Here is a 27,032-nt window from a genome sequence, read left to right as displayed (position 1 = left end):
CGATTTTCCGTTATGCCACCTCCCCTAGTCATTTTGTTCTCCATGAGATAGACGCACCGCAAATCCTATTACCTGTTAAAAGCTCCTAAATTGTACCGCTCAGGACGCTGATGTATTCTGATCGAACATTCGGGAATAAGTATGCAAACATTGTAACTATATGTTTACTTAGAAATGGATTAAATTATTTTACTTATGGGAAGATGCATTATCCCCGGTGATATCTAGGTATACTAATAAAATAATTCGTATTTTTATGTTTGTTTGACTCCGATACTATGGAACGACTTTGAAAAATTATTTCTCTGTTGGAAAGCTACACTATTCCCTAGTAACATAGGCTATATTTTATACCAGTACGAGCACTAAGCAGCAGTGCCCACGGGACGCAAGTGAAAACGGGAAAAATTGCTAGATTTATATATGTTGACCTTTTGTAGAAACAACAGACCCTACATACAAAAACTTGGAAATAGGAGTGATAGTGATAGCCTTAGGGATACACAGCATCCACAATTCAGATATTGACATAATATATCACAGCAGAGTAAATTATGGTAGAACTACTACTTATTAGCGATTCATTCATAGAGTAGGTATATAGAATTTTATATATAATCAATATTCATGAACAAAAGAACTTCCTCATTAATCAGACTTATCGAATGGTTTTTCAGTACTTTATTCAATCTAATATTTAAAAAAATCTCTCAAATTAAATGAAGCCATCTATCAAAAACGATGTCAAACGCGCTACAAACAATTTTATTCAGATTTGTAGTTCGATAAGCGTTGACCGCGCATCTAACTTCGTTGAAAGCATCAAACTCTATTACAAGTTGCCAGAGGTCAAAACAAAAGTTGTTCCCGCGCACATCCTGTTACCTACGATACTTGTTAGGGCTGGCAACACTGATACTTCAAAATGTGTCACCAAAAAGGTTATTTAATACAACTTTTCTAAGTGTATGTACTTCGTGTTTCGGATGGCACATTAAACTGTAGGTCCCAGCTGTCACTGAACATCTTTGGCAGTCGTTACGAGTAGTCAGAAGCCAGTAAGTCTGAGCCAGTATCGAGTATTGGGTTTGAGGAGGTCAGAATATAGGCAGTGCAACACAATATAATGAGGTTGACCAAGTTTTATGATAAACTTTTAAGATAACATAACTACAACGATTACACGATTTAGATCGGCTACTATTTTAGCGAAAACTACATTTGCATGCCAAGCTTTAAATGGAGTATCTTGACATTATGTTGCAGATAATATCACGCTCACCAAAAGGATCCCATTTTGACTTTTGGGTACGGAAGTCAACAAAATATAGTGACCCTACAGTCCGATGTAACGGACATAATACTCAACGATAGCAAACTAGTCGCTACGTAGATAATGGTTGTTACTTAGATCATTAAGTTAACTGGACACGACATTGACGTGGATTTACTCTGACAAAAGTACGGAAGCGCTGCTGCTTTACCGCTCATTTTTTACATGGGTGACTCAAGTTTGTGCTTGTAAGTGTGCGCATAAAGATGATTGATAAATTGAAAATGTACGATTGGTTTATCTTTGTTCCTTCCTTTGCCCTCTGTGAATATGTGTAGATTAGCAAATTTTTTCGTATAGTTTTGTGCTCATGTCGTATCCAGTTGGTTGAATGTTCCAAGTAGTGACGTCACCACTTTACAGCAAAGGAAGCACTGACACAGTTTGTGAGATCGAACGTAGTTTGATAACGTGTTCACTGAACAATGTAATGGCTATCACTACTAGATACTAATTGTGCATGGCCAGTGGTATAGAGAGAAAAATGACTGGTAAAACATGCATGATTTTCTTTTAATAAGTTTAAATAGCTAGTTCGCTAAGTTTTTCTTAAAGCGCAATCTAATGTAAATGGGACTAATCAAGTACCCAAGACTAATTTTATCAGCTTTAAAAATTATTTAGGGAAGTATCACAAACTTATTACTCAAAATAATATAACTGAGAACATAGCGCTACTTTTAATTACAACTGCGATTAACGATCAACACACAATTCCAGAAAAAAATGAAAACTATCAGTGAAAAAAAAAGAAAGCAATACCTAGGTATATTTCGCAATCCCTTTGTATTGTTTATTTCGAACGTCGAACTGAATTCTCATTTCAAACATGACCGTTGCACTCACCACAGATTAAAAATGTTTAAAAAAGGAAATGTTTAAGCTCGGAGCTTAAAACGATTTCAGCATAAAGTTTTTATGCGTCGCAAAAGCGGAACCGAGGTACTTATTTTTGTATTTTTTCTTATTTGATGTTCGTATAGGTGTTTGTATTAAAATTTAAAAGTGCTAAAAATAAAGAATGCTGAGTAGGTATTTCGAGGTAGTTTTAAATATGAAAATTATTAAATTTTTAGATTTTTCATTATTCGATCCATTTGAAACAAACATACTTTTAAAAGAAATACTTATTTCCTTTCATTTTCACTTGGTTTCCTCCCCAAGACATGAAACGTATGCACTTTGTGAGTTCCATCAAGCGGAATTTCACGTATTCATTTAACATATTCATAAAACACATAGCTCACATATCTTACAACATTTCTGTACGCAAAGAGCTTTGCTTCCAGAAATATATTAATGCTGTAAGTTGTTCGTATGCACATTCATTTAAACTTAAATACATTCATATCAGATCTCTTTGTTACAGTTTGTAACAGTTGGCCTCTTTTGTTTATGGTTTTTAACAAATGAATTACCGCAAACAAAAGTTAACCGTGCAGTTTGTGTGTTCTCTATTCAAATTTTGGAATAGAGCGTTATGTTGTTCATTTTTTTTTATTCTTGGAATATACATAAGGGCTTGCGATAAAGCGCTACGAGTATATCAGTTCAGATCAGCGCTGCTAGCTTTAGATTTGATGATGACATCCTAAGACTTATCCTAGAAAAACGGGAGTTTAAATTAAAAATGACCATCACTCTTTATTAAGTCTTCAATATCTTTTAAAAATGTAGGTAGTTTTTTTAAATAATGTTCTCCTATAAATATTTATCCAAAACAAAAAAATAAAAGCGCTAACATTTTCCACTTCATTTCATTACAGCTTTCAAAGGAGGTTTCTTAACAATCTCATGCTCCCATTTCATTTGGCGTGATGAATGGGCATCTCATCTCACGCAATAAAGACTGCCATGAATAGCCGATGTGTGTTCGCGCCACTGGACACTTTAATGACCAGGCTGTTACATCGTCTATGGAAATGAGAAGTGGCTAACAATGGTCACTTACGGCGGGAATAGAGTACTGTCAGTAATGTCATGTTATTTATTAAGAAAAACAAATGAACAATTTGAAAATGGAACCTTATTTTTTTATATTGCAAAAGAGGTTTTATTGCAATAAACATCATCATCGTGAACATTTTAAAAAAGAATAGAATTAATACGTACCTACTTATTTATTTTCTTTTGTGGTAAACCCTATCCATGTTATTTTATTGAATACTACGAACAGACAAAGCTTTTTAACAAGATGCAGATAATTTCGGAGAATACACTTTATTGAAATATTTAAAATGGAAAATCCAAGAGCAGCTTTAAATCCACAAGCAATGATAGTGAATAATACGGTTTTACCTAGAATTAAAGCAACTCTGAAATAAAATAAATAAATAAAATTCTGCATTTGGCCTCTCAGGCTAAATTCAATAAGTGCTTATCTACCAGATGATTACTAAGATTCTAATAAAGCTTAAGAAATCCCATAATAGCTTAGTACCCACTTGTTCTCCACGTAATTCGTATCCATTTTCTAAAGCCCTTTACATCCATAGGAATAAAAGCTTTTGTTCGAACAACTCGTAAATTATGCGCTTAGCTCATGCTCAGAATATTTCCAAGCAAAGAGGTTATTGCATGTCTAATAAAAGGGATAATAAAAGACTGGCTGGTTAACACGATAAAACATTTCAACATGCCTTTTGTTATTTAAAATAATAGCGAATTCTTTTTTAATTTAATTTAATATTTAGCGATCATGAAAGCCAGTTTATTAAATTCCATTTTCAAAAAAGGTTTCGTCTCACTGCGATCTCTTTGGTAATTTTCCTATGGTAGGTGCGAGTGAAATTGGACGTTTAGGGAGTGTAGCAAACTTTAATTAAGTAAGAAAGCGTATTTTAGTCAGGTCAGGAGTAAATCTAATCTTGGTCCGAAATAGTTGAGCGTCCACGTTTGAATTTGTGTAATACAGGTCCCGCCTTAACCGTGTTGGTTCCTTGTAATGTAAACTCCAGTTGGTACCGAAGCTTCGTTTGCCGAACTCGCTAATTGCGCTCCCGATTAATTAAGAACCTGGGTGCGTCTTTCATGTTTCAATGTTTGTCTGTTTTGTCGTAGGTATGTTGGAGTAACAGTTCATTAGTTTGTTAGTTGTGATAATGAATAGTTCTGTTGTTATTGGTGGTTTGCAATGTAACACGGTAAACTTCAGAGCCCATCTGATTTACTTATGCGATCGAGAAATACCGAAGCTATATTTTATGGAGACTTCCAACAAGAAAAAAACACTCTACATGAAAAAAACAACAAACTTAGTAATTTTACCACCCACAAAAGACAAAAATCTAAGTTAAAACTTTTACAAAATCTCATCACTTGAAGCAGAGAGCACAGAGAACTAATAATTCGTTTTTACGAACTAAAGAAACTAAGTTGTCACTTGTCAGCCAGTAATAAAAGTTAGCAACAAAATAAAACGCGGTATCGTCCCCAAGGCGACGTTGTTAACAACTTGCAGACACAAATGTTTAACGAAACGAAACGAACGCTGGGATTTGGGAGATTTCACAATATATGATTTAGGACCCTAAGTTTAAATTGTGTCACGCTGTAAAAATTTGTAGTGTCAAAATATAGAATTGTTTAGCTACTTTTATACATAAGTATAAGTACTATGAAAGGAAAATAATCTCCAGACTAAGCTAACATAAGTCGTATACATATAATTCAAGGAACTCTATTGGCACTCTGATGAAAATACCTAAAAAATAGAATCATATTGGATTATACACTCCATGATTAACGGTCAGACCAATAGACAATATTAGAAAAATAACCTTTTACCAGCCAGTCAGCATTCAATTTTTAAACTAAATAGTTTCAAAATAATGCCATCTCTAGAAACTTCGATATTACCCCAAAACAATCGTCGTCATATCTTCCATTTACGTCACAAAACTCAATTTAAACTTGGAATATCGAATGTCAGTTTATTTATGTCATCTTCATTTCAAAGTAACGATTTGTTTAATAATATCTTCGAATCTCAGAACTTGAATATTATAGAATAGTTATTTATATCAGTGTCCTCGTGATTTACTGAAGTATATATATAATTTGTAGTATAAATAGATGGACTGATTCATTATTTAATAGTTCGGTATATTCTTATTTATTCAGAGTTTTAACAAATTATAATTTTAGAAAGTAAAGTAGGTATAGGTTATAATTAAATAAGAATCTCAGATTAATTTGTTTCCGTATTAAAAAACCGTATTAGAAATCAGAGACAAATTCTTAAAGGATTCAACAGTTGCATTTTCCACGTCCGGCGGCAATAATTCATAAAATAATTTATATTTATTTATTTAATAATTCACGCACTCGAATAAATTCTAGTCTACCTAAAGCCCTCCTCGGAAATGCGTTGGATGTTTGTATGTTTTAATTCATAATTATAATCTTCTATATCATGCACTTTATGTACTACATATTTTTCCTAAGCTGGTTTCATACAAACTGCTGAGCTCATTCAGTAACATTACCCAGTAGTAAACTCGCAAGGATCGTTGCCTTACATTTGTTCGCGATCAACGAGCCGACACGTCCACATGCCCACAGACGTTACATTTGCATAATATGACATTAACACCACAATTTAGTGGGAAAAGGTCACATATTATTACATTATTTATGCATCAGTCATAAGTATGTGTGACTAAGCGTGCGTATGAAGTGAGGACTAGATGAAGAAATGAGAACTTTTAGGAGATTCCATTTAAGGCTGACTGGGACAGTGGGAAAACGGCAAGGCTAGAAGTAAAGTAGAAATGATTAAAATGTTGCCATAATACGGTTACCTACTTATTAAAAACCGAAAAAGAGAAACTGAAATACACAGATATGACATTGAATAGTCATTGCTTAAAAATAAATCGAGACAACTAAACCTCGCAGTTTTCTATTAGAATCTTAGTATTTTTCATTATGACAACAGATGTTATACCTAATGTAACATCTTACTTCATCTTATTATGTAACTTTATCTCCCTAGCAGAGGCTGAGCTTAGATAGTGAACACTTATCGCTACATAACAGAGGGTTAGTATTTTCCCACTAGATGTGACTTATCACCCGTAGTCATAGAAGAAGGAAACAGTCTTGTTTTAATTTCGTAGCACTCTTGTGGAAAATGGGTGCCATGCCATATTACAGGGAACAAAGATAGATTTCAATTAACAAAAAAAAAATAGATACAACTGCAGCAGTCTATCAAAATATATCGCGATCCGCGCTTGAAATCGGTAGGTAGGTACATTAATTCAGTAAAAGTTTTAATTTTCAACGCAGTATCCAGGTCTCTAGCAATGAGCGTTTGAGAATTGTATTCGTACAATTTATTTGATACGCTTGAAACACTAGGTATTCCATAATATTTATCTATTTGTAAAAAATACATCATTACTGCGCCTGATATACTTACTGCCATTTCCATAACCAGTATATCTTCATAGCTCCCTTCAGTGGCGTAGCGTGGGTATCTGCCGCTCGGGGCAGTTGTCGATTTTGCCGCCCCTTCCCGTGTATTTTTTTTTAACAAGTGTTATTGGCCGTTTGTCATTTTTAACCGACTTCAAAAAAAGGGTTTTTTTTTGTATCGAAGTTAAAAATCATCAAATGACCCTTCCCGCTGTGGGTTAACCGTCGTGTTCCGTCGAAGGCCTTTTATGTTCCAGAGCCGCGGTTACTCTTTCGAACAACCCGCAGCCCCGGCAGAAGGGGGAGGTTCTCAAGTAGACTTTTCTTTTATATCTTTCTTACTTGATTTCTTGAAGGTTTGAAAATTCCAAATGCGCGAGCGAAGCGAGCGCGAAATTTTTATCGGACTTAAGTAAATATTAAGTTAAATTTAGCCCAAACGTACTTAACTTTTTGTTTGTTGACAGATGCAAAAATAAGGGCATATCGTTTTTGAATACGCGAGCGAAGCGAGCGCGAAATTGTTATCGGTCTTAAAACAAAAATTACGTATAATTTAGCCCAAACGTACTTAACGTTTTGTTTGTTGATAAATGCAAAAATAAGGGCCATAATATAGTTTCTGAATACGCGAGCGAAGCGAGCGCGAAATTTCTATCGGACTTAAACCAAATATTACGTAAAATTTAACCCAAACGTACTTAACTTTTTGTTTGTTGACAAATGCAAAATTAAGCGCATACAGTTTCTAAATACGCGAGCGAAGCGAGCGTGAAATTTTAATTATTTTTTATAAAAGACTCAAAAATAAAATTACGTAAAATGTAGTGTCACGTGTGTTTTAAGTACCAAATTTTAACAATAATTAATTTTAAGTTTGAGAAGTTTCAACTTTCTTGTTTGATGTTTTGTTATTGTTAGACAGATATATGTAGCGGCGCAGATACTAGTTGTGAACAATTTTTTTTTAAATGGGTAAATTTTGCCGCCCCCTAAAAGCTGCCGCCCGGGGAATTTGCCCCCCCTGCCCCCCCCACGCTACGCCACTGGCTCCCTTACACTCTAGTCGGGCAGTTTCCTTCACGCTATCTCGAGCATCTCCGCGATACTATTCAATGCTTACAGACTGACAACCATTCTGTTTTGTATATGAATAGTTTTACTAACGCTATTTATGCATGCACTTCTGTGCCTTCTGGGTCATTCTGTTATACTTAACGGGTCTTACAGCATGTTTCGTGTAACTAAATTGAAGTTATTTTTGAAGAGATAGTAATTTAGCTGATAATCCCTTCCTATATTTTTTTTGTTTACTTTTTTATAGTCTAGTAATAAAGTGAATATCTTATAATGACTTGATTAGTTAAAACCACTAGTGGGTCTCATCATTTCAGCTAAGATGAGCCCTAATTTTGACGACCGCGATGGCGTAATGGTCACCATGCCGGACTGCCGGACCTGAGGTCCCGGGTTCGATTCCCGGTTCGGTCAACATTTGTGTGATGAGCATGCTTGTTGGCCGTGGTCTGGGTACTTACAATATGTATTTATAAATATGTATATGTAGCTATATGTAGTTTATCAGTTGTGTTAGCACCCATAACAAAAGTTAATTAATAACTTACCATGGGGCTAACCAACCGTGTGTGTAAAGGTGTCCCGACATAAAAAAAAAATTAAGAGCTTTCAATTCACATCTACCAACTTTAATTCTCATCGTCGTTTTATCACAAAAAGTTACAAAAAACAATAAAACTGCAATAGAATACAATTTTAAAGATCCACAAACGCCCAACCATGTTGAACCCGCAAAAGTTACAAAAGTAGCTATTAAATTTAATATGCTACGAGTTTCATGGAAAACACAAAACATAAGAATAATGCCCCAAGTTGAGAGTCCGCATTTACAAAGTTCGCTAATCTTTGCCTAAGAAAAACTGTCATAAAAGTTAAGTGGAATACCACGGAGGTTTGATCAAACTTTCTTAGCGGTCAACTTTGAATATTTGTTTGTAATAAATAATTCTGACTCTAAAGCTATTTTCGAACGTTGGTCTTCCTGTTGAAAGGTTGACATCATTTTGTTCCAATAAAAGTTTGATTATTTTTGGCAAAGTTATTAACTCGGAATGGTCTTTGAACGGTTCTCATTAACGACTATCGACGCTTCGTATTGAGCGCTCAAAGTTTTATAAGTTTATAACAAATTCCGGTAAATATTTTAGTCCAATAACCTACTTGTGATTTATAAATAGCCATGATACCTTTCAGCTTCAATTTATTTAAGAGTTTCATGTCCTAAAGTTTTATGGAACTTTGAAATACATACAATTAGCTATGATCTATGAAATGGATACAAACCACTGCTCTTATAATTTAAATGTAGCTTTTTCGTAGATAAACAGGTGTAACAATAGTTCGTAGCAATTCACCAGGTTCCTAAGTTTTCGAGGAAAACTCAGAATTCCAGTACGCAGCAAGGTTTCCGTAGCTGTCCCTACGGGGAATAACTAAATTGTGGTCGTATTGTATATTCGCCACAATACAGCCCACTGACTCGGGTTCAGCCACAACCTAGGTTTATACCTAGGTAGGTATGTGACGTCACGCTCCTGAAAGCAATCCTTGTTTATGTGAGGTGCCAGGTGTAACAGTGACTAACTGATAGAAAATATAGATTGAAACTAATTTTCTGTTTTCCGGCGATTTATCTGGTACATACAAGATTTCCTTCAAAACTTTTCAAAAGTCCGGAATAAAAACTATCCTATCTTCTTTCTCAAGGTCAACCCTGTTTATGTACCAAATTTTATTAAAATCTGTTCAGTGCTATAGACATGAAAGCGTAACAGACAGACAGACAGAGTTAGGGACTTTCGCATATTTATAATATTAGTAAGAATTGTGGTGACTATGTTTATAGGCGGCGATAAGCACTTTCAGGCGATTCTTAAAAAAAAAAGCGTAAAAACCACAGCTTTCGTTTACACACATCTTAAACCAAATTTTCCTCTCATGTACCTAAGTAATACCCATCTCTCCTACCCTTTTTCTTTCAACAAATTCAACATATCTAAACACGGAAACGTCATATCTCATTCGTCAACTATGAAGACGCCTGAACTATAACAACTGAAAAACAAATGCACAGTAATATATTCTGGAACATTCTGAAATGCGGGAGATGTATGCTCGGAGGTAACGTAATTTGTTAAGAAAATTGGCCAAATGCTCCTGTGGTTTTAGGTTTCTGTTGTTGTTGCTTTATCTGATTGTTTGTGAAGGATCTGGGAAATCTATACAAAAAGCTGGACAGTTTGTTTGCTTGAACGAGCTATTTCAGCAACTACTGGATTTATTAAGTCAGTGTTTATCAAGGTGTACGAATTAGTTCCTACGGTTCGCAGGTGATAGGTAAAACTCGAAGACATATGAACGTGTGTACTAGTGTACCTACTATTACACGTGAGACCCCGAAAAGATAACTGGGCCCCGATTCTCCGAAATTAATAATGTCAAAATCGAATAGAAATCGAATCGCAATATGATTGTAATAGCAGTTTTAACCATATCGGGCATTCTGCTACTAATAAAAGACCAATCGTATTCGATTGACATTTGATTGGTGTGCGATTGGTCTGCTATTTTGATGATTTTGGTATATACGGTAGTTTGCTGTACAATCATTTTGCAATCGTAAATCATTTGCAGACAAAATGATTCATTATTGAATGACAGAAAAGGATAAAAACGTTTATTTCAAAGAAAAAATAGCGGAATGCCACAACCGTTTCAATAGTAATCGAGTCGGGATTGGGTCTCAGTCGAATCGAGTCGAACGTCAATCGAAGGTCGCTTAAGTAAAATTAGGAGAATCGGGCCCCTGCAACCACTAAAGCACAATCGAATACTCTTCCTACATTAAAAAAAATCTGATTGGTTAATAGACAACTACAACTATTAGTTTATTTATTTAACTATTTCAAAGACAAGTTAGAAGCTATTACCTAAACACTTAATTGTCTTTACTAAGGTAGGTACGTTCTAAATCTAAATAACGTTCTTAAACGCAAACCCAAGCACAGGCAATGTTTACATAGGTCCTCTTCTTTATGGTGTTCAACTAAAAACTATAGTTTCAGCTCACGTGGCCGATAACGCGAAGTTATCGACATTTACTGTCAATAAACCTAAGATGCCACTAAAATGGCGTTTGCTACGTCCCATAAAGGTAGTCTCGGGATCGTCGTAAACCAAAGACTAGATAAACTCTTAGCCGCGCGTAGCTTCGACTGCGAATCGGAACGACCATAGTGTTAAGAGGTAAATTATTTATTACGTTAACCTTTTTCATTTTGGGTTGCAGTAGTCGGGTGAAATTAAATGGATTTTATCTGAAATACATAATTTATCCGCATTCATCGCACTACTTCTCAATCTTGCTTCGGGAGCTTTATTGGTCAGTTCTTTATGCAATTACGTACCAGAACACCAGAGCTGCAATTCCAGGGAAATACCTAATGATTAGCTTCATTTGACAGTAATAACTAAAAGAATAGGTCCCATAACTTATGAAGGAAAAGAAACGTATAAATTAGGGAAGTGACTATTAACAACTATTGTTTCTGGAGTGTAGTGCTTTCGTTAAAACAAATAAATGCACTATATGGGTAATAAATTGCAACGCGTAAACATATGCAGACCTTACAACTTTAATATTAGGACAATTCTAAATTAGGCCCAAGCAATTGACATCACTGGTTTGAGCTGTTGATGTCTACGACAGCGTACAATCTATGCTACGCGTAAACCAAACAGACCAAAAACGCACGACACAATCCGCTAGTCTGAGAGCCCTCTAACAATTACGTAACCAAAGCTATCAAACACGAGTGACATATTATTGCATCTGAAAGTGCAGGTGTAAAACCAATCTGTGTTTATTAGCGTCGCCGTATCGAAACACTATTAACTCTAAGATCTTGGATCCTGGATTACTTGTTTCAATTACCAGTGGATTTGCAAGCGGTTTATGTCCTAGACTTATCCTGAATTGACAATTAGATTGGTACATTGTTGTACTGGTACCAGCTCGGAACGTTGCAACTCATATAGTGCCCAGGGCCCAGAAAAAGCGCTGGTGTAGGTGTAAGAAGGTGCCATATTTTTTCTTTTCATTCAAAATGTTTGCCCTGTAATGGTGAGAAAGTCAAATAGGCAGTCGTTCCATATAAAACACTGGTACTTACTCAGCTGTATCCAGTTAACACTTTATGCACACCACTTTAGACTTCCTATTTTTCAGCTCAGAACTACCTAGAGAACTTCTAAACGTCTATCTCATTCTCTTATCATAAGAACTATTACAATCTCAATGAAAGGGAGTCTATTACATAATTTCCAAGTCCACTTATCTCTATTGGCATAAACAAATGAACACTGCACTGCATTACACTACATTAATTAGCTCTAGATCTTAAACCCTCGTACATTATCTAAATTGTAATTAGAAAGCCCAGCTCAAAGCTGAGTGAAAATTATTAATAATCTCGTTGGAACCCTCTACGATGCAAGGTTTATACCTAAATGGAAATTTAGAAATTACCCCTCATAATTTAAACTGAGCTAAACTATGTTAGAATGTGTAAACCGTTTCAATTAAAATAGTTGGATAGACAGGTGTAATAGGAATGTATGAGATATCTGCTAAATCAACTCAGGAGTAGTTTCGAGAAGGTTCTAATCAAACCCATGGTTAATTTGCCATAGGTAATCATTCAAAGTCAAAAAGAGTAATTCTAGCTATCTATGTACATTGTATATGCTACAGCTAAAGCTCGATAGGCGGCTATACCTAGTTTTATGATGAAATCTATAGGTACCTAGTTCTGAAATACTTACCTTATTCTAACAGAAGATAAGAGGATACAACTAAGTTTAACAGCATTTAGCCGTCTACATTTAGCTGTAGCCGGCTAGGAATACGTATAGCCGCACTTCTGGCCATAACAAATAGCCATAACAAATACAGGGACATATACTATGCATTTTATACCAGTAGTATCCCATTTTGACGTCAATAAATTAAGGCATTCAACATTCATTCCCCATCTTCCTATTGACATAACACTCAAGCTGGACTTCAAAAGCGTTCAATTTATTGCTACAAAACGCTGAAATGCATCTTTTGAATTTCGAATGCAACAAACGCTGGCCATTCGAAACTGCTATCTTTTGAAATTGGAAGGATGTCGCCTGTTTCAAGATGTCATTTAGAATCATTACCCGCAGTCAGTCTAGACTGGGGTTTTGTTTTGCTGTTGTAGATTTTATAAAGGATACCTATTTAGTATGGTGCAACGACCCTCAGGACCTTATACAAAATTGTCTCGTAAAGCCGTTAGACAGTTTCAGTTCAGCATATTGGAAGTACTTAGCTGTAATGTTGTATCTACTTGAAATATGAAAATTGACATCAAAATATTTCTTACATTAACTGTTCTTAATGAGGTACATTCTTAAACTTATGTATTCAAATCTTTATTTGTTCTGGTTCTTACACCTATGGATAGGTATATTTTCTGTTTTATTTCATCTTGAATTATATGGACTTTCCTTTTTCATTTTTAGCAACCCACGTAGCGGGCCCTTCAAAACATGAATAGCCAGAAATTCAGCATCGTTTTGAATGTTTAAATGAGGAGTCGAGCCTTCATTAAAAAAATACCGGCTGACTGCTGAGCGAGCAATGAATGGTTTATAAGTAAAGACATGATAACCGCCGCTTACGACCCCACTCAACATATTAATGAGGATTTAAACTCGAATGGAACTACGAGAGGGATTTCGTGAACATTGATTGAACTTTGATGACGGATGTGTGGTGCCTGGCTGTTTTGATCCAAAAAGGTTCCAATTCGAATTCTTTTTGTCTATGAATTAATTCTGTTCTGATAATTTCACTAACTCATTTTGATGTTCTCTGTTCCTATTATGCCTAGGCGTAAATCTAGCAAGCACCTAGATATTGTGTGAATTAAAATGTGGGTCAGCTTATCATAAAACAGCGCTCATTATTGGCGTTCGTTGTTATCATCGGATTATCACACTCGTTGGACAGTCATCACATAAAGCGCGCGTAATTTTTGCGCCCATTAAAATTTGTTGGAATAAATCCGGTCGATTTGGCCCGGCTATCGGCGGCCCGCAGGCTACACATGAGCTAACAACCATTGCAAAGTTTAAATTGTCATTCAAAATGAATTATGGTTGATCATGCGTATATTTAGTTCATTTTAAATAAAACGACTACCTAATAAATAAAAGATGAACATATTTACTTTTTGTTGAGACCTACTTTTTTAACGTCTAATCTGAAAATCTTAACAACAACCTATCCTAAGATGGTATGTATACTTTATTTAATAAAGTCGCTAACGCCACCTAGCGGTCTTCGAATACCTAATGCACGAAGAATTCATGGCTGAAAATTAACATTTTCACTCATGGATGCTCCATTCGCCGGTGACGTTACCTAGTAGGTATCTATCGAAATAATGGCATTTAACGTCTAGATGTAACAGAAGCCTATAGATTAATCGGTGTGAAGTGTAAAAGGTGTGAAGAAATAAAAACACACAAATTATTCCCAAACTTTAATGCAAAACCTATACTTTAATAATAATTATATAATTATGTATACATATACTTAGATCTTTCAAACGATCACTTATTCAAAACGTTTAACTTATCAACAAGTCAATGAAAGGCGTTTGGTTGTGGCATAAAATTAGTTTAGATCTAACCTATTCAGTACTTTGTATGGCTGAGAATGTTGATTTAAAATTTAAAATATGACAGGCTTTACAAGCTGTCCAACAATTTATATTATGGGCACGAGATTACAATTTGTATCGTTCTTGGGTTGTCACAAAAAGTAGTATGAATAACCATAGATAAAGAACGGTAGTGGGATCTTAAGTCTATGGAAATAACGGTTATCTATCATACCGTTCGCGATACAATAAATTGATCCATACAACAAAAGGAACAGCTTTAGGAATTCAAAATTCCACAATGTACCAGTAATAATTATATAGAATGTTACAAGAATACCCACAGAAATATTCCATAAAATTAATATTCTTTTGTTTTAAATCAACATCTCAACTGCACAATGTTGCGTCAATTCGACATGAATTTCGTTAATAGTCTCACAAACAAAATTATTGAGTTTTCGACTCCAATAGACAAAAAACTGGAAATTGTTTAGTAGCTGATATCAATCACAGTATGTTTAATTACTAATTGGCTCAAAAAAAAAATTAATATTGTAGTTCATTAAAATAAACATATTGCTCTGAAGTCTTTTCTTTCCAATTAATTTGAGAACAAAATAATATAATAGTCATTTCTTATTGTTAGTGGGTATTTAAACTAAAATGTAGGCTAACCCTTTATTCATAAACATTTTTAAAGTATTATGTAAGTACCAAAAAGGTTTTACAGATGTCAAAATGCCAATACTTCAAAAAAAATGAATAAAGGATTTAAATAATTAAATTAAAACTTATTGCTGATATTTGTTGACTTAAATATTTAATAATAAAATAACTGTAAAATTGTGTTAGTACATTAAGGTCTACAATTCAGTAAAAGTTCAAAGAATAATAATGGTCATACATATCAAGCCTATTTATTAAAATAATGCTTTGTCTTGAATCAGAATCCAAACTGTAGACCTTAAATTAGGAATATTATATTAAACAGATGTAGCAAAATATGTATTTACGATACAATATTGGAAAAAAATAAAATTACGCCATCATAGAAATTACATTGAAAAGAAATTAATTGCTAAGCTGAACATTGGTTTAATTATATATTTTTTGTAATGGCACTCATAAGGCATAAAGTATATGATTTTTTTTCTTCAGTTTAGCTAAACATTTTTTAGAAATACTAGAGTGCTGTCTATATTTTACGCTTATTTTGTTACACTATATACTTTTTCAAATAATAATATATTCAACCTATAATATTCTATATGATATGCTAATGATAATAATTCAATAAAATTAATTTATTTCGATTATCCATACGCCTTGGGCATATTTAAATGTTTTACGTAGCAGAGGTCTTTTGACTCACTATGTAGACCTCGAAATGTACCAAGATGGCACTTTATTACTTTTGAAATTAATTCTCAAATATATTTATCTTTTTCTTACTATACGCTTAGGCAAGTTAGAATAGACATTAAGCAAGAAACTGGAGTGCATAAAAATTATACATTAAAATTAAAGTTTTTGATTAATGAATAATTTTGAAATCAATGTTATTTACAAAGCTAAAGAAACTAGAATAATAATCACATTTAGTACAGATGTAATATTTTTATTTATCGTTTTTATGGCAACACTGAATTGTTTAAAGTTTTATCTGCTATTTGTCTTATTTTCATGTTGTTTATTATAATATGATGATGTGTATTAACATATTTCATCATATTTTTTGTTAAGGTTTGTTTTTAACCGAATGTTAAGTCAATAAATTAATTACTACAGCAATTAGCTGTGTTATGCTTAATTTCTCATCATCATTTAGAAAAAGCAAACACTTAATCTGTTGTTTTTATTTTTAGTTGTGATTTTATTTACAGCCACTCGCAAAACATTACACCATGTATTGTAGTTGCCAAAAAATACTTAAAGATTTTTATTTTCAAATAAATGATAGCATAATTGTCAACTTTGGAACATTGCAATCAATAAAGTTATATCATATAGCAAGGATACTTTCCGACAAACTTGTATTGAATGTGTAATTTAACTCCATGCGGCCTTGTCATATTAATATCTAGCAATGTGTCCTGGAGTTGACTTTGTTCACATTCTTATAGATGCTTTATCATTTGACTGCCCCAACAAATACTAAATTAATTTTTGACTACATAAAAAATTGTTAACAGATAAATTTGGACAGTCATTAAATAGGAAACGCAAACAATACTAATTTCTAGTTAATTGCTTTCCTTGTCTTTGTTCACTTTTAGTTCTACAGTCTCTATAAGTTGGTCACTGTTTACAACATACAAGTATTTATGCATATCGGAAAACATAATTATTATTTTCCGTAACACTGGTTCACATTATGTAATTGACCTTGAATAATAGTTGATATTGTTACCAGCAGTTTGCTGTTTATATGCTGCAAAATTAAAAAGTAGAAAAACTGACCTTGCTTATGTTAAAACATAGTCAGTTTGCATAATTAGCTACATTTTACTGTGTCCATAAAGAAAGGTTGATTGAAAACATTACATTTTAACATAAACAACGCAGTTAATATTAAACAGTAACCATTATTACATTCATAAACCTTTCAATATTCAACATCTTAATCAAAACATTTAACAAGCTGTCACATCGGTTCCTATCCAAACAGAGCTCCACAATTGGAACATCTTCTATTTTTGAGTGCCAGGCAACATAGGATCCCTAGAGGGAAGAATAGTATAGCACATAATATACCCAGACACGTGAAGTCGTCTTCAAGGATACCGACACGGCACGCGGGACACGCTCCCACGGCAATTATAGGGGGTGGTATTATGATGTTAGTAGCCCCATAGTTGGGCACAAACCCGGTACCTGGAGGCGGCACTCCGTACGGCGTGTACCCGGGCGGCGGAGGCGGGTATGGCGCGCCCGGAGCACCAGCCGGCTGCGGCGGAGGACCTGCAATCCCCATATTTACAAATTACAACATGCCAACTACAACATGTTTACCAAACAACACCTGAAGTAAATTCTTTCGCTTCTGCTCATCCCGTGGAGATTACTTCAGGTTACGATGGCTAATTAAATATAAAAACGCTAAGTTGCAACATTACGCAGTATAATCGAACAGCTTATCTTTATTGTGATTCATTCACATTATATAGGTTTCATAAACAAACTTTTTGAGAACTTACCTGGGAAAGCTGCTGCAGAATAAGGTGGCGGTTGCTCGGTAACAGTTGGTTTTTCCATATTGTTAACTTTTTGTCGTCTCAGGATGTCTTCTCAAAGAAATTGTTGAGAAATTGTTACACAAAAACTAACAAAACTGAGAACTACGTTCGCACAAGACCAGCTGTCAAATATAATGTTGCCAGCACAGCAAATGTGAAGGACGAAGTTTCATTTTCGTTATATTAAAATTGCCAACCCAAAAACGCCAATGAAATGACAATCCTTTTTTTGCTTTCGTTTTGAAAGTTTTTGCAAATATTTTCGCGATTTGAATAGTACGTGCGATATTGGTTTTTTGGTTGCATTGTTTTAGCAAGTTAAGAATCGTAATCTGAAATTTCTCTGTTTGTGTTATGAGTATGACGAACAGTGAAGCGACCTTCAACGGGAGAAAGGTCTTCGACCTCTCTGGCTTGCCATTCAGTCCCCAGCATTACTTCTCTGGACCCTATGCTCTAATGTTGCAATAGGACTATTTCTGTGGCAACTAGTAATCGAGCTATATAATTATGCATTAAGTACCATTGTAGATATTCATTGCTCCCCATAGCTTATTTATTTTTATTATAATTCTGCCAGTCACGCGGGTGTAACACCTTGAATACAGGCGGGTAAAGCTGTCGTCCCCTAATGCAACTCACTATCAGTCGATATTTTAATGCCACGTCAGAGACCACTAGGCGGACTTAAGAAAACTCTGACACTGGGGCTTGCCAGGTGCGTAATTCTGCACAATTTTGGGATTTTTAGAGTATGAATTTTTAAACAATGTAATGTACACTATACACAACCACATAGAGGCCGTGGTGCCGAACACTGTTTTTCAATTCAAGAAGAATAGTTACTGTAAACATGATGTGCTAAGGGAAAAAATAAAAACAGACCTGGATCTTTTGAACTTTCAATATATTCATAATATTTCACAAAACAATAACTAATAACGTCATCTAACTATACCTAAGTGATCACTATAATATTTACAACATAACTTGTTCTCTGTCAATTTTACTCTATTTCATAAATTCATCATTCCTGCCATATACCTAAAAGGCAAGAAATATATATAATATTTAAAATCTAAATTGGAAGTAGATAAACGAAACTGTCAAAATATACAATTAACATAACTTAATAACATTAACATTTTATATTTACATACAAAAGTAATAATTGGCAACTTTCTAGAAAAATACAGAAGAAATTACATAATTTGAAACTGTTCTACTTTTTTCTAGCCTCGCTCAAGTATTTGTTGGTCCAACAAAATATTATAAGTCAGCGATATTTATTCAATTTCTATCAAAATAAGTTGGCACCAATACTTTGGATAAAGAACCCTTTACTTTTGTTCATAAATACAAATGAAACAATAACACGATAGTCAAATTATCACAATAAAACAAAACTTGTTTACATGTACTTTTCCAAAACGATACACATCTTTCAAGTCTAAAATACATTGTAAGTCATTATTCATTGGTTTCTAAAATTAGATCATTATGAATGCACGAAATCAAAATTATTTGAATTAATTTAATTGCCTTGCGACTTACGAACTCATTACAAAAAGACACTGTGCATTTTAATTTGCATTTGTAGCAATATAATATCAAAAAACATTGCACTGGAAATTAAAATCATATATATTTATTAATTATTGGCAACCCAGAATACAATACGTCAACATTTTACAAGGGCACATCCCTAACCCACATTTAGATTATGGTCACTTAAGAAATAAACTTTTAAATTGTCATGGATGGAATGTATTAAAAAGTACTGCAGTCAAAAAATAAATTGAATAAAACAAAGTTTGTCTTCCTTGTTACACATACCTACATAAATTCTACTATACGGTGTACATTGTCTTTGCTATTTAGATTTTATTATGCGTATACGAATTTTGGCACCTTATATTGGCGCATAGTGCATCACAATTAACTACGTACTTAGAAGAACAATGAAATAATCTGCGATTGCTACTGTAAATGCATGATTAATCACAATTTGAAAGAAGCTGCGATTAAACTGTGAATAACTTGATGTTTGATTCCGATTATATTTGCTGTGTGCTTATCGATCAACGGATCAACGGCATAAAAAGTTCGCCCTTGCCAGAATATAGGATCAGAATATTTTTAAACAACACTGAGATGATGTAATTTTAACACTGGGTTATTTTTATGGCCAGTTTCACCGACTCTCCTAAATTCACTGGTTAAGTTTTTCTAAATAGATGTGTCCTAACCTTGTGCGGTATGAATTAAGTCTGCGCAATTTAAGTAGTATCTTAATACAAGCAGCTATAGATATGAATGTTTCTAGAAGCACTTTGAAACATGTGTAGTATCATGATGGATGTTTTAGAAGCACTTTAGAAAATGTGTAGTATCGCGATGGACATTTCTAGAAGCATTTGAGAAGATGTGTGACGCAATGGAAGGTTCTAGAAGCGCATGGGCACCCAGCAGCCGGACTGCTCGTCGCGGCGGTAGTAATGTGCACGGTTGTCCGGGAACACTGTGACGGCAGGGAACGGATGCTGTTGTATGAACTTTAGAGTCACGCGGATCTGTGAAAGGAAAAATGTTGTTATGAGATTGATTTGTTCTAGAAAAGGTCCCTATTCTTCATATACAGCGTAAGAAAACTTATTATGAGTTGCATGTTTTTTTGAAAGAGTTGCTGTGAAAGGAGGCCTCGTACAAAATTTGGTCCGCAGAGATCTACAAGTTCACTATGAAAACGGAGTTTCAGTGGAAACTTTGGATCCTGGCTGTCATTAAATCCTTGGTAGTTGTTACGGGCAGTCAGAAGCCAGTAAATCAGAGTAAGGTTGCCCAGGCTGAGGAGGTCAGATACGCAGTTGCTCCATGTAAACACTGGTACTCAGCTGCATCCAGTTAGGCTGGAAGCCGACTTCAAAATAGTGGGGAAACGGCGCGGGAGATGATGAGATCTACATGTTCACAATTTTCCTGGTTTCGGCTCGTAGTTGAACAGAAGCCACAGACCTCAACATGTGACAGAGCTTACATTATGTACGAAGTGTGGCGGCTCGACAGCGGGCGTGGTGCTCAGGTGCTGCAGTATGAAGTCGTCCGACTGCTCCAGCCACAGGTCCACTCCTCGCAGCGGCTCGTAGTTGAACAGAAGCCACAGACTACATGTGACAGAGCTTACATTATGTACGAAGTGTGGCGGCTCGACAGCGGGCGTGGTGCTCAGGTGCTGCAGTATGAAGTCGTCCGACTGCTCCAGCCACAGGTCCACTCCTCGCAGCGGCTCGTAGTTGAACAGGAGCCACAGACCTCAACATGTGACAGAGCTTACATTATGTACGAAGTGTGGCGGCTCGACAGCGGGCGTGGTGCTCAGGTGCTGCAGTATGAAGTCGTCCGACTGCTCCAGCCACAGGTCCACTCCTCGCAGCGGCTCGTAGTTGAACAGGAGCCACAGACCTCAACATGTGACAGAGCTTACATTATGTACGAAGTGTGGCGGCTCGACAGCGGGCGTGGTGCTCAGGTGCTGCAGTATGAAGTCGTCCGACTGCTCCAGCCACAGGTCCACTCCTCGCAGCGGCTCGTAGTTGAACGGCCCGATGCGGAGCATGCCCACCGTGTTGTCGTATATGTCTAGCACCTGAGAAACGAAAATATTGATTAGTAATTATACATATTTCGCTTATTTTGAACTGAAAATGAAGACTCCGGAAAGGTAGATAGTGAAACTGCCCTGATCCAATAACAAATAGCACAAAAGCTGTAATGTGACTAACGTGCACAAAGTCTGTAATTTCCTCGAAAATGAACCTGCTTCAACAACTTGACACAGGTACCAACTCCACAAAATATAGCCCAATAAATAGGTAAACAGGACCAGGCAGAAAATCAAGAAGTCATTAGTTTCTAAAGCCTCATCTGTCCTGAATGTAGTCCACTAGTGATAGTCCCAGCTCCCCTTAGCGGCCACTCTGGTACCTTATCAGGGAACAGGTCGTCCGCACGTAAGTCTACTCTGACTCCAGTGACGAGAGGACAACATACAAACAGCAGTCTTTTCCAACCCTTACCTGTCCTGAATGTGGTCCACTAGTGATATTCCTAGCTCCTCTGAGAGGCAGCTCAGGTCCCTTATCAGGGAATGTAGCAGGGAACAGGTTCCCGCTCGTATGTCTACCTACTTCAACTCCAGCGAGACGCAAACATAAAAACACTAGTCTTTCTTAACCCTCACCTGTCCTGAATGTGGTCCACTTGTGATAGTCCTGGCTCCTCTCAAGGGCAGCTCTGGTCCCTTATCAGGGAATGTCGCAGGGAACAGGTCCCCTGCCCGTATGTCGACACCAACGCCGGTTACAAGGGGCGCGGCCGCTCCACCACCGAGGGCTGTGTTCAGCTCGCAGCAGCACGCGAGGGTTAGGTCAATCTCCACTGTTAGACGGTGGAATGATACTGGAAGGGAAAATAATTTTGAATAAGTAACGAGGTAAGCGAAGGGATATCATGTAAGTAAAACATATTGATTTCTGACATTTACGCGAATATCAGACTTTTAAATAAAACATCTTTTACGGATTTTATCGCGGTTATATTAATATTATTTACCGCGATAAAATGAAACTATTTTTACGGATTTTATCTATTTTTACGGATATTATTTACCACGATAAAATAATAGACTACTTTTTACGGATTTTATCGCGGTTATATTATTATTATTTACCGCGATAAAATTCATAAAAGTCTTTTTACTTAAAGGTAAGTAAAAATTAAAAATAGCTGCCTTTTAAAATTACCAAAAGAAAAGATTATTACAGTTTTGATGAATTAATTCGTGATCATTTTACGACCTTCTTTTTGGATTGTCTATTATTATACGTTACTGTGTATAAGGAAGAAAGCAGTACATTGAAGCTAACTAGTCACTCAGTACAGTCTGGACATAACAGTTTTTGTTTTTGAAGCACACGATAAGTCCTATTATTAATCAATCATTAGAAAAGAATCACAATATAAATATTCCAATTTCTTTGGCATACAGTTTTGGTTTTTTATTAACATGTTGAATAAACAGAGTCAACACATTTAATATTCAGCTTCGATTGTCCCCACATTGGACATTAAGACATCCTTAACACTTGAGAAAATATAGGAAAGATTCAGCATAAAGTATTGACACCTAAGAAATGTTAAACCTACAGAATCTATAAGTTGTTTTCTACAGTTTTACGTATCTTCTGGACGAAGCAACTTCAAACACCTGGTTAAAACTGTCCTCCTATCTTCGCCCCCATGTCCTAGCACGGGGTTAGTCGGAGCAATAGATTTTCTCATCTCTTTTATCTCCTTGATTAAACTCTTTATGTACAAAACAAGTTTGTCAACTTGATCCTCGATGAAACCTTTCTACAAATCAAATATTGCCCTAACCACTTCAGCCTTGGTGCATCATCCTCCGAGCCTTTTCCCAATCATGTTGGGGTCGGCTTCCAGCCTAACCGGATTCAGCTGAGTACCAGTGCTTTACAAGAAGTTACTATCTGACCTCCTCAACCCAGTTACCCGGGCAACCCGATACCCCTTGGTTAGACTGGTGTCAGACTTACTGGCTTCTGACTACTTCTGACTACCCGTAACGACTGCCAACGATGTTCAATGACAGCCGGGACCTACAGTTTAACGTGCCATCCGAAACACAGTCATTGGTGTCTAAGATATACGAACAAACACACACTCTCAATTTTAACATTAGTGAGAATTAGTGAAATGTTCCAAATGAGTCACGTTCACGAAGCGCTGAAGCTGTCTTCGGAACGCACTACGCAACAATAGACGTTGCGCCCACGCACGATAATATTCCCTGGCAATGTGACAACGGTCCACCGTCCTGACCTCTGCGTCAGATCTAATTGTTTATTTCCGAGTAAGATGTTACAACATTGCCGGAACATCGATGTCCTATAAGAGATAGTATAGTGGATTTGGAATGAAGGGCTCATGTGCCAATTCTTTCGACTAGTAAGATTAACGATTGATAAAAGTCTACACGACCGAAGTAGTTTATATTGAATTCATTAATTGTCACTAATAGTTATCCAAAGTTATTAAAAATGCTAGGTAAGTTTGGTAAGGCCCCATAAACGACGTCTGTTATCAAGCAAGCTGCTAGTCATTAGCATATGTTGTGCTCTACTGCAGAGGTAGAAGAACTAAACCCACTATTCCAGATGAGGCCGGACGGCAAGCACCGCGGCATGACAAACACCGCAAGATCATGTGTAAGTGTTGGCCGAAGTCTGCATTACATCGGGACTTTTGGAAGACAATGGGGGAGGTCAAGATAAATCACTCACACATAATATTCGCGAACAGCTCATCGGAGTAGCGGTGTGGGTCTGTGAAGCCGCCGACCAGTTGAAGCTCGAGCCTGCCCTCAGGGTAGCCCACGGCTAGCTGTTGGACGCGCGACACCATGGCTGCTGACGCCTCTGCCGTGCCTGACCCATCTAAATGGGCTAGGGCTACTGCGCCTGATCCTGGAATTGAATGATATAATGTTTTAGAGGTTTTTAGGTTTAGTTTTTGTTGTTCCTTTTTATAACAATAGGATTTGTTTCCTGTAGCGTAATCATGTATCGTAATTTTCGCGATCTAAGTCCTAGAATTTTGGATGGAGATGTTTAGCCCTATTTTGGGTGGTAATAATGTAATTATTTTACGTAGGTATCGTCTAAAGTTATGAAGTTATTTTTCTGTTACCTGTCACAAAATACAATGTTATTTAATGCTAGAAAATACTTTGTATAATTTAAATAGGTTAAAATTAGAGTATTTCTGGGTAAAATAGTTAATGAGAGTTTAATTACCTGAATGCCTGACAACAACAATTATACATGATGTGGCGTCATCTGATCCAATGATGTTTACATTTTCTGAAATTAAAATAAAAACATTGATAAGTTAAAAATAAATTATGAATGAAATCAAATTAACATAGATATATGAAGGTACGAAGTCTGAAGTACTGTGGGGATCTTAAATAGGTATAACCTTTACCTTCCACAAGGAAGTAGCATGACAGGAGACAGTTAACTCGAGCGACAGATTTAATTCGCGAACAGCTCATCGGTCGACCATGGAGTGTCCCATGTCGTACTATTATGTATTGCCATAATTTACTCACTGTCATGCGGCACTACGGCAGCCAGTTCCCTCTGTCCAACATACAGCAGGCCCGGAGGAGGAACGACTCTGGCCGCCGCAGCCAAGAGCTGGGCAGCCGCATCTCTGTAGCCGGGGTGCGCGACCAGCAGCGCCCGCACCGACGTGGGACACTCGTCCGCGAGCACGCCGTTCAGCACCACCACCATGCTAACACTGAGGACAATTGGCAAAGATTATGGAGCTGGAATAGGTGTCCAAAGTTAAGAGGTCATTCTTCGAAAGCCGTTGTCACAATACCACGTGGCATTGTCACAGATCATTATCACCATCACTATTGTAAGTGGCCAGCTAATAACGCTACCTTTATCAGATCACCTGTCTGCGCAGTTGTTTGCCGGCCTAAGCTGCACTAACCCGTCCGTAGTGTTCAAGGATTTCCTAGAAAGTGCCCAGATGATTATTCAGTTCTCATATAAATACGTCAAACCTAACTGAAAGAATTACCTACTCGCCCGTATTCCAGAACAAACAATAGCAGTTAGCCTGACCTTAAAAAACGTTTTCAAACTTGGATCATCGACCTACCTCAACAAAATAACAAAAAAACTGGTTGCGGATAATGCCTAATCACGAAACAAATACAGTTTAAAATAACCTAATTCATCGCATTTGCATATGATCTAATTAAATCTAATGAACATAGGTTATTCACCTACAAACAGTATTGGGCTCAGTTAGATAAAATTGGAAATACATACTAACAATATGTCCTAACAAGAGTTCATTGAACAAAAACCTAGCTGTTACGATTAATAACTTGTCTGTTTAAACCGGATACAGGCAATGAAGTGTTTATGTTACGACTAATAGGCGGCATGAATATTTCGCATATTATTAAGCATTAAGTTGATATCAGACATATTTTTAAATAAACATTAATCGAATAGGTACTCTCTGGGGATCTCCGGATCGTGTCCTAGTTTCAGAAGTTTAGTAAGTAATACGTGTACCTAATTACCTATTCGTAGTTTTGGGTTAAAACCATCGATACGGGCTCTACTTATTTGATCCAAATCTATTTGGTTTTCCTGGCTGGACCCTTCGGCTTCCTTTACACAATCCGACAAATGCACAAACATTAAAAAAAAAAAAAAACTAAGTAGCTTGTGTCTAAATATCAACTATGCCAAGCAAAAGCGAAAGGAATGCAAGCAAGTTCTTACACATATTTTCACATATTCCATTCATACAATTATGGAAGCACCGATGATCGACGCCACACTTAGTCAATTGTCTTATGGCTCGGTAATGTATTCCGAATGCCGTCGGGTCATACGAGTGACACAGCGCACTACCACCGCGTTCATTTACATTGCGCCCGCGCCGGCGCCGATGTAAATCCCTGCCTCGACAACCTTACCTAGAAAATAACTTTCCAACCGACAACGAAAAATGAAACCTATCAGGTATACAGCCACTGAATAATTTTAAAATTCTCTACAAAAAACACTCACTTGGATTTACCGTGAAAGTAAAATTTTTGTAGGCCCTACTTTCTGCGACTGTGATTCTGATTATTCACGGAATCATTTATCGAAGTTTGCGTTGAGATGGAGGCGGTAAAAATAATAATATTGTATAAAAAGCAAATGGAGCGTAACTAAAACAAGACGCAGCGATAATTCAAGAAATAACTGTTAGTAGCGAGATAAGAGGAAATTAGTAATGCTGGAGAGATAAGGCCGAGTGTTGGGGTACCTACAACTAAATGTGTTCCCGATAAACTATATAATAAAGTGGTTGCACGTCAAAGCTCATCAATAAAACTGACGTGTAAATAAGCAATTTTAACGTTAACGAGGAAACACGTTGTAAATACAACGTAATTAAATAACTGTTTGTATAAAAACCCGAGCGTCGCTGTAATCGCACCTGCGAGGCTGTCGCGAGATGAAAATAGTGAATTCGCTAAATTACATAATTGAGTACAATTTTGCAGTGGTTTGAAGTAGTAATTAATGCTATGGCTCTAGACCAGTTACGTTGTACCTGTCTTTATTTTATTTCCGAGGAGAAAAGTGGTTCTTATGACGT

The 27,032-nt window shown here is 36.2% G+C and overlaps 2 protein-coding genes across 10 annotated transcripts in view; both read right to left on the bottom strand.

Moving 5' to 3' along the window:
- Positions 1–14,396: 14,396 nt before the first annotated feature.
- Positions 14,397–17,941, bottom strand: LOC110371988 (membrane protein BRI3). The gene is made up of 2 exons (XM_021328482.3): positions 17,730–17,941; positions 14,397–17,493 (listed from the first exon to the last, which is right to left on the bottom strand). The coding sequence occupies exons 1-2, from the start codon at positions 17,785–17,787 to the stop codon at positions 17,189–17,191; spliced, it is 363 nt and encodes a 120-aa protein (XP_021184157.1). The 5' UTR covers positions 17,788–17,941; the 3' UTR covers positions 14,397–17,188.
- A 717-nt stretch (positions 17,942–18,658) lies between these two features.
- Positions 18,659–27,032, bottom strand: part of LOC110371976 (protein N-terminal asparagine amidohydrolase) — a 61,208-nt gene continuing 52,834 nt past the window's right edge. For 8 of the 9 annotated variants that reach the window (XM_064037088.1, XM_064037089.1, XM_064037087.1 and 5 more), the window contains 6 exons: positions 24,958–25,151; positions 24,641–24,706; positions 24,128–24,310; positions 22,009–22,226; positions 20,806–21,414; positions 18,659–20,341 (listed from right to left, as the gene is read on the bottom strand). In XM_064037088.1, the coding sequence (XP_063893158.1) occupies positions 21,232–21,414; positions 22,009–22,226; positions 24,128–24,310; positions 24,641–24,706; positions 24,958–25,144 (837 nt within the window). In that variant the 5' untranslated portion in view covers positions 25,145–25,151 and the 3' untranslated portion in view covers positions 18,659–20,341; positions 20,806–21,231. Of the gene's footprint in view, positions 20,342–20,805; positions 21,415–22,008; positions 22,227–24,127; positions 24,311–24,640; positions 24,707–24,957; positions 25,152–25,299; positions 25,320–27,032 lie in introns of those variants that run through there. The other variant, XM_064037093.1, reaches the window with a different exon arrangement.

This window comes from Helicoverpa armigera, chromosome 11, assembly GCF_030705265.1.
Source record: "Helicoverpa armigera isolate CAAS_96S chromosome 11, ASM3070526v1, whole genome shotgun sequence".
NCBI classification, from domain to species: Eukaryota; Metazoa; Arthropoda; class Insecta; order Lepidoptera; family Noctuidae; genus Helicoverpa; species Helicoverpa armigera.
Note: the sequence above shows the minus strand (reverse complement) of the source record. Positions and strands in the feature narration are given on the sequence as shown.

Bases quoted from the DNA above. Each gene is read 5' to 3' on its own strand.
- LOC110371988 (XM_021328482.3), bottom strand. From the start codon at position 17,787: ATGGAAAAACCAACTGTTACCGAGCAACCGCCACCTTATTCTGCAGCA. The intron at 17,494-17,729 runs GTAAGTTCTCAA...TGGGGATTGCAG, and splicing joins TTCTGCAGCAGCTTTCCCAG to GTCCTCCGCCGCAGCCGGCT.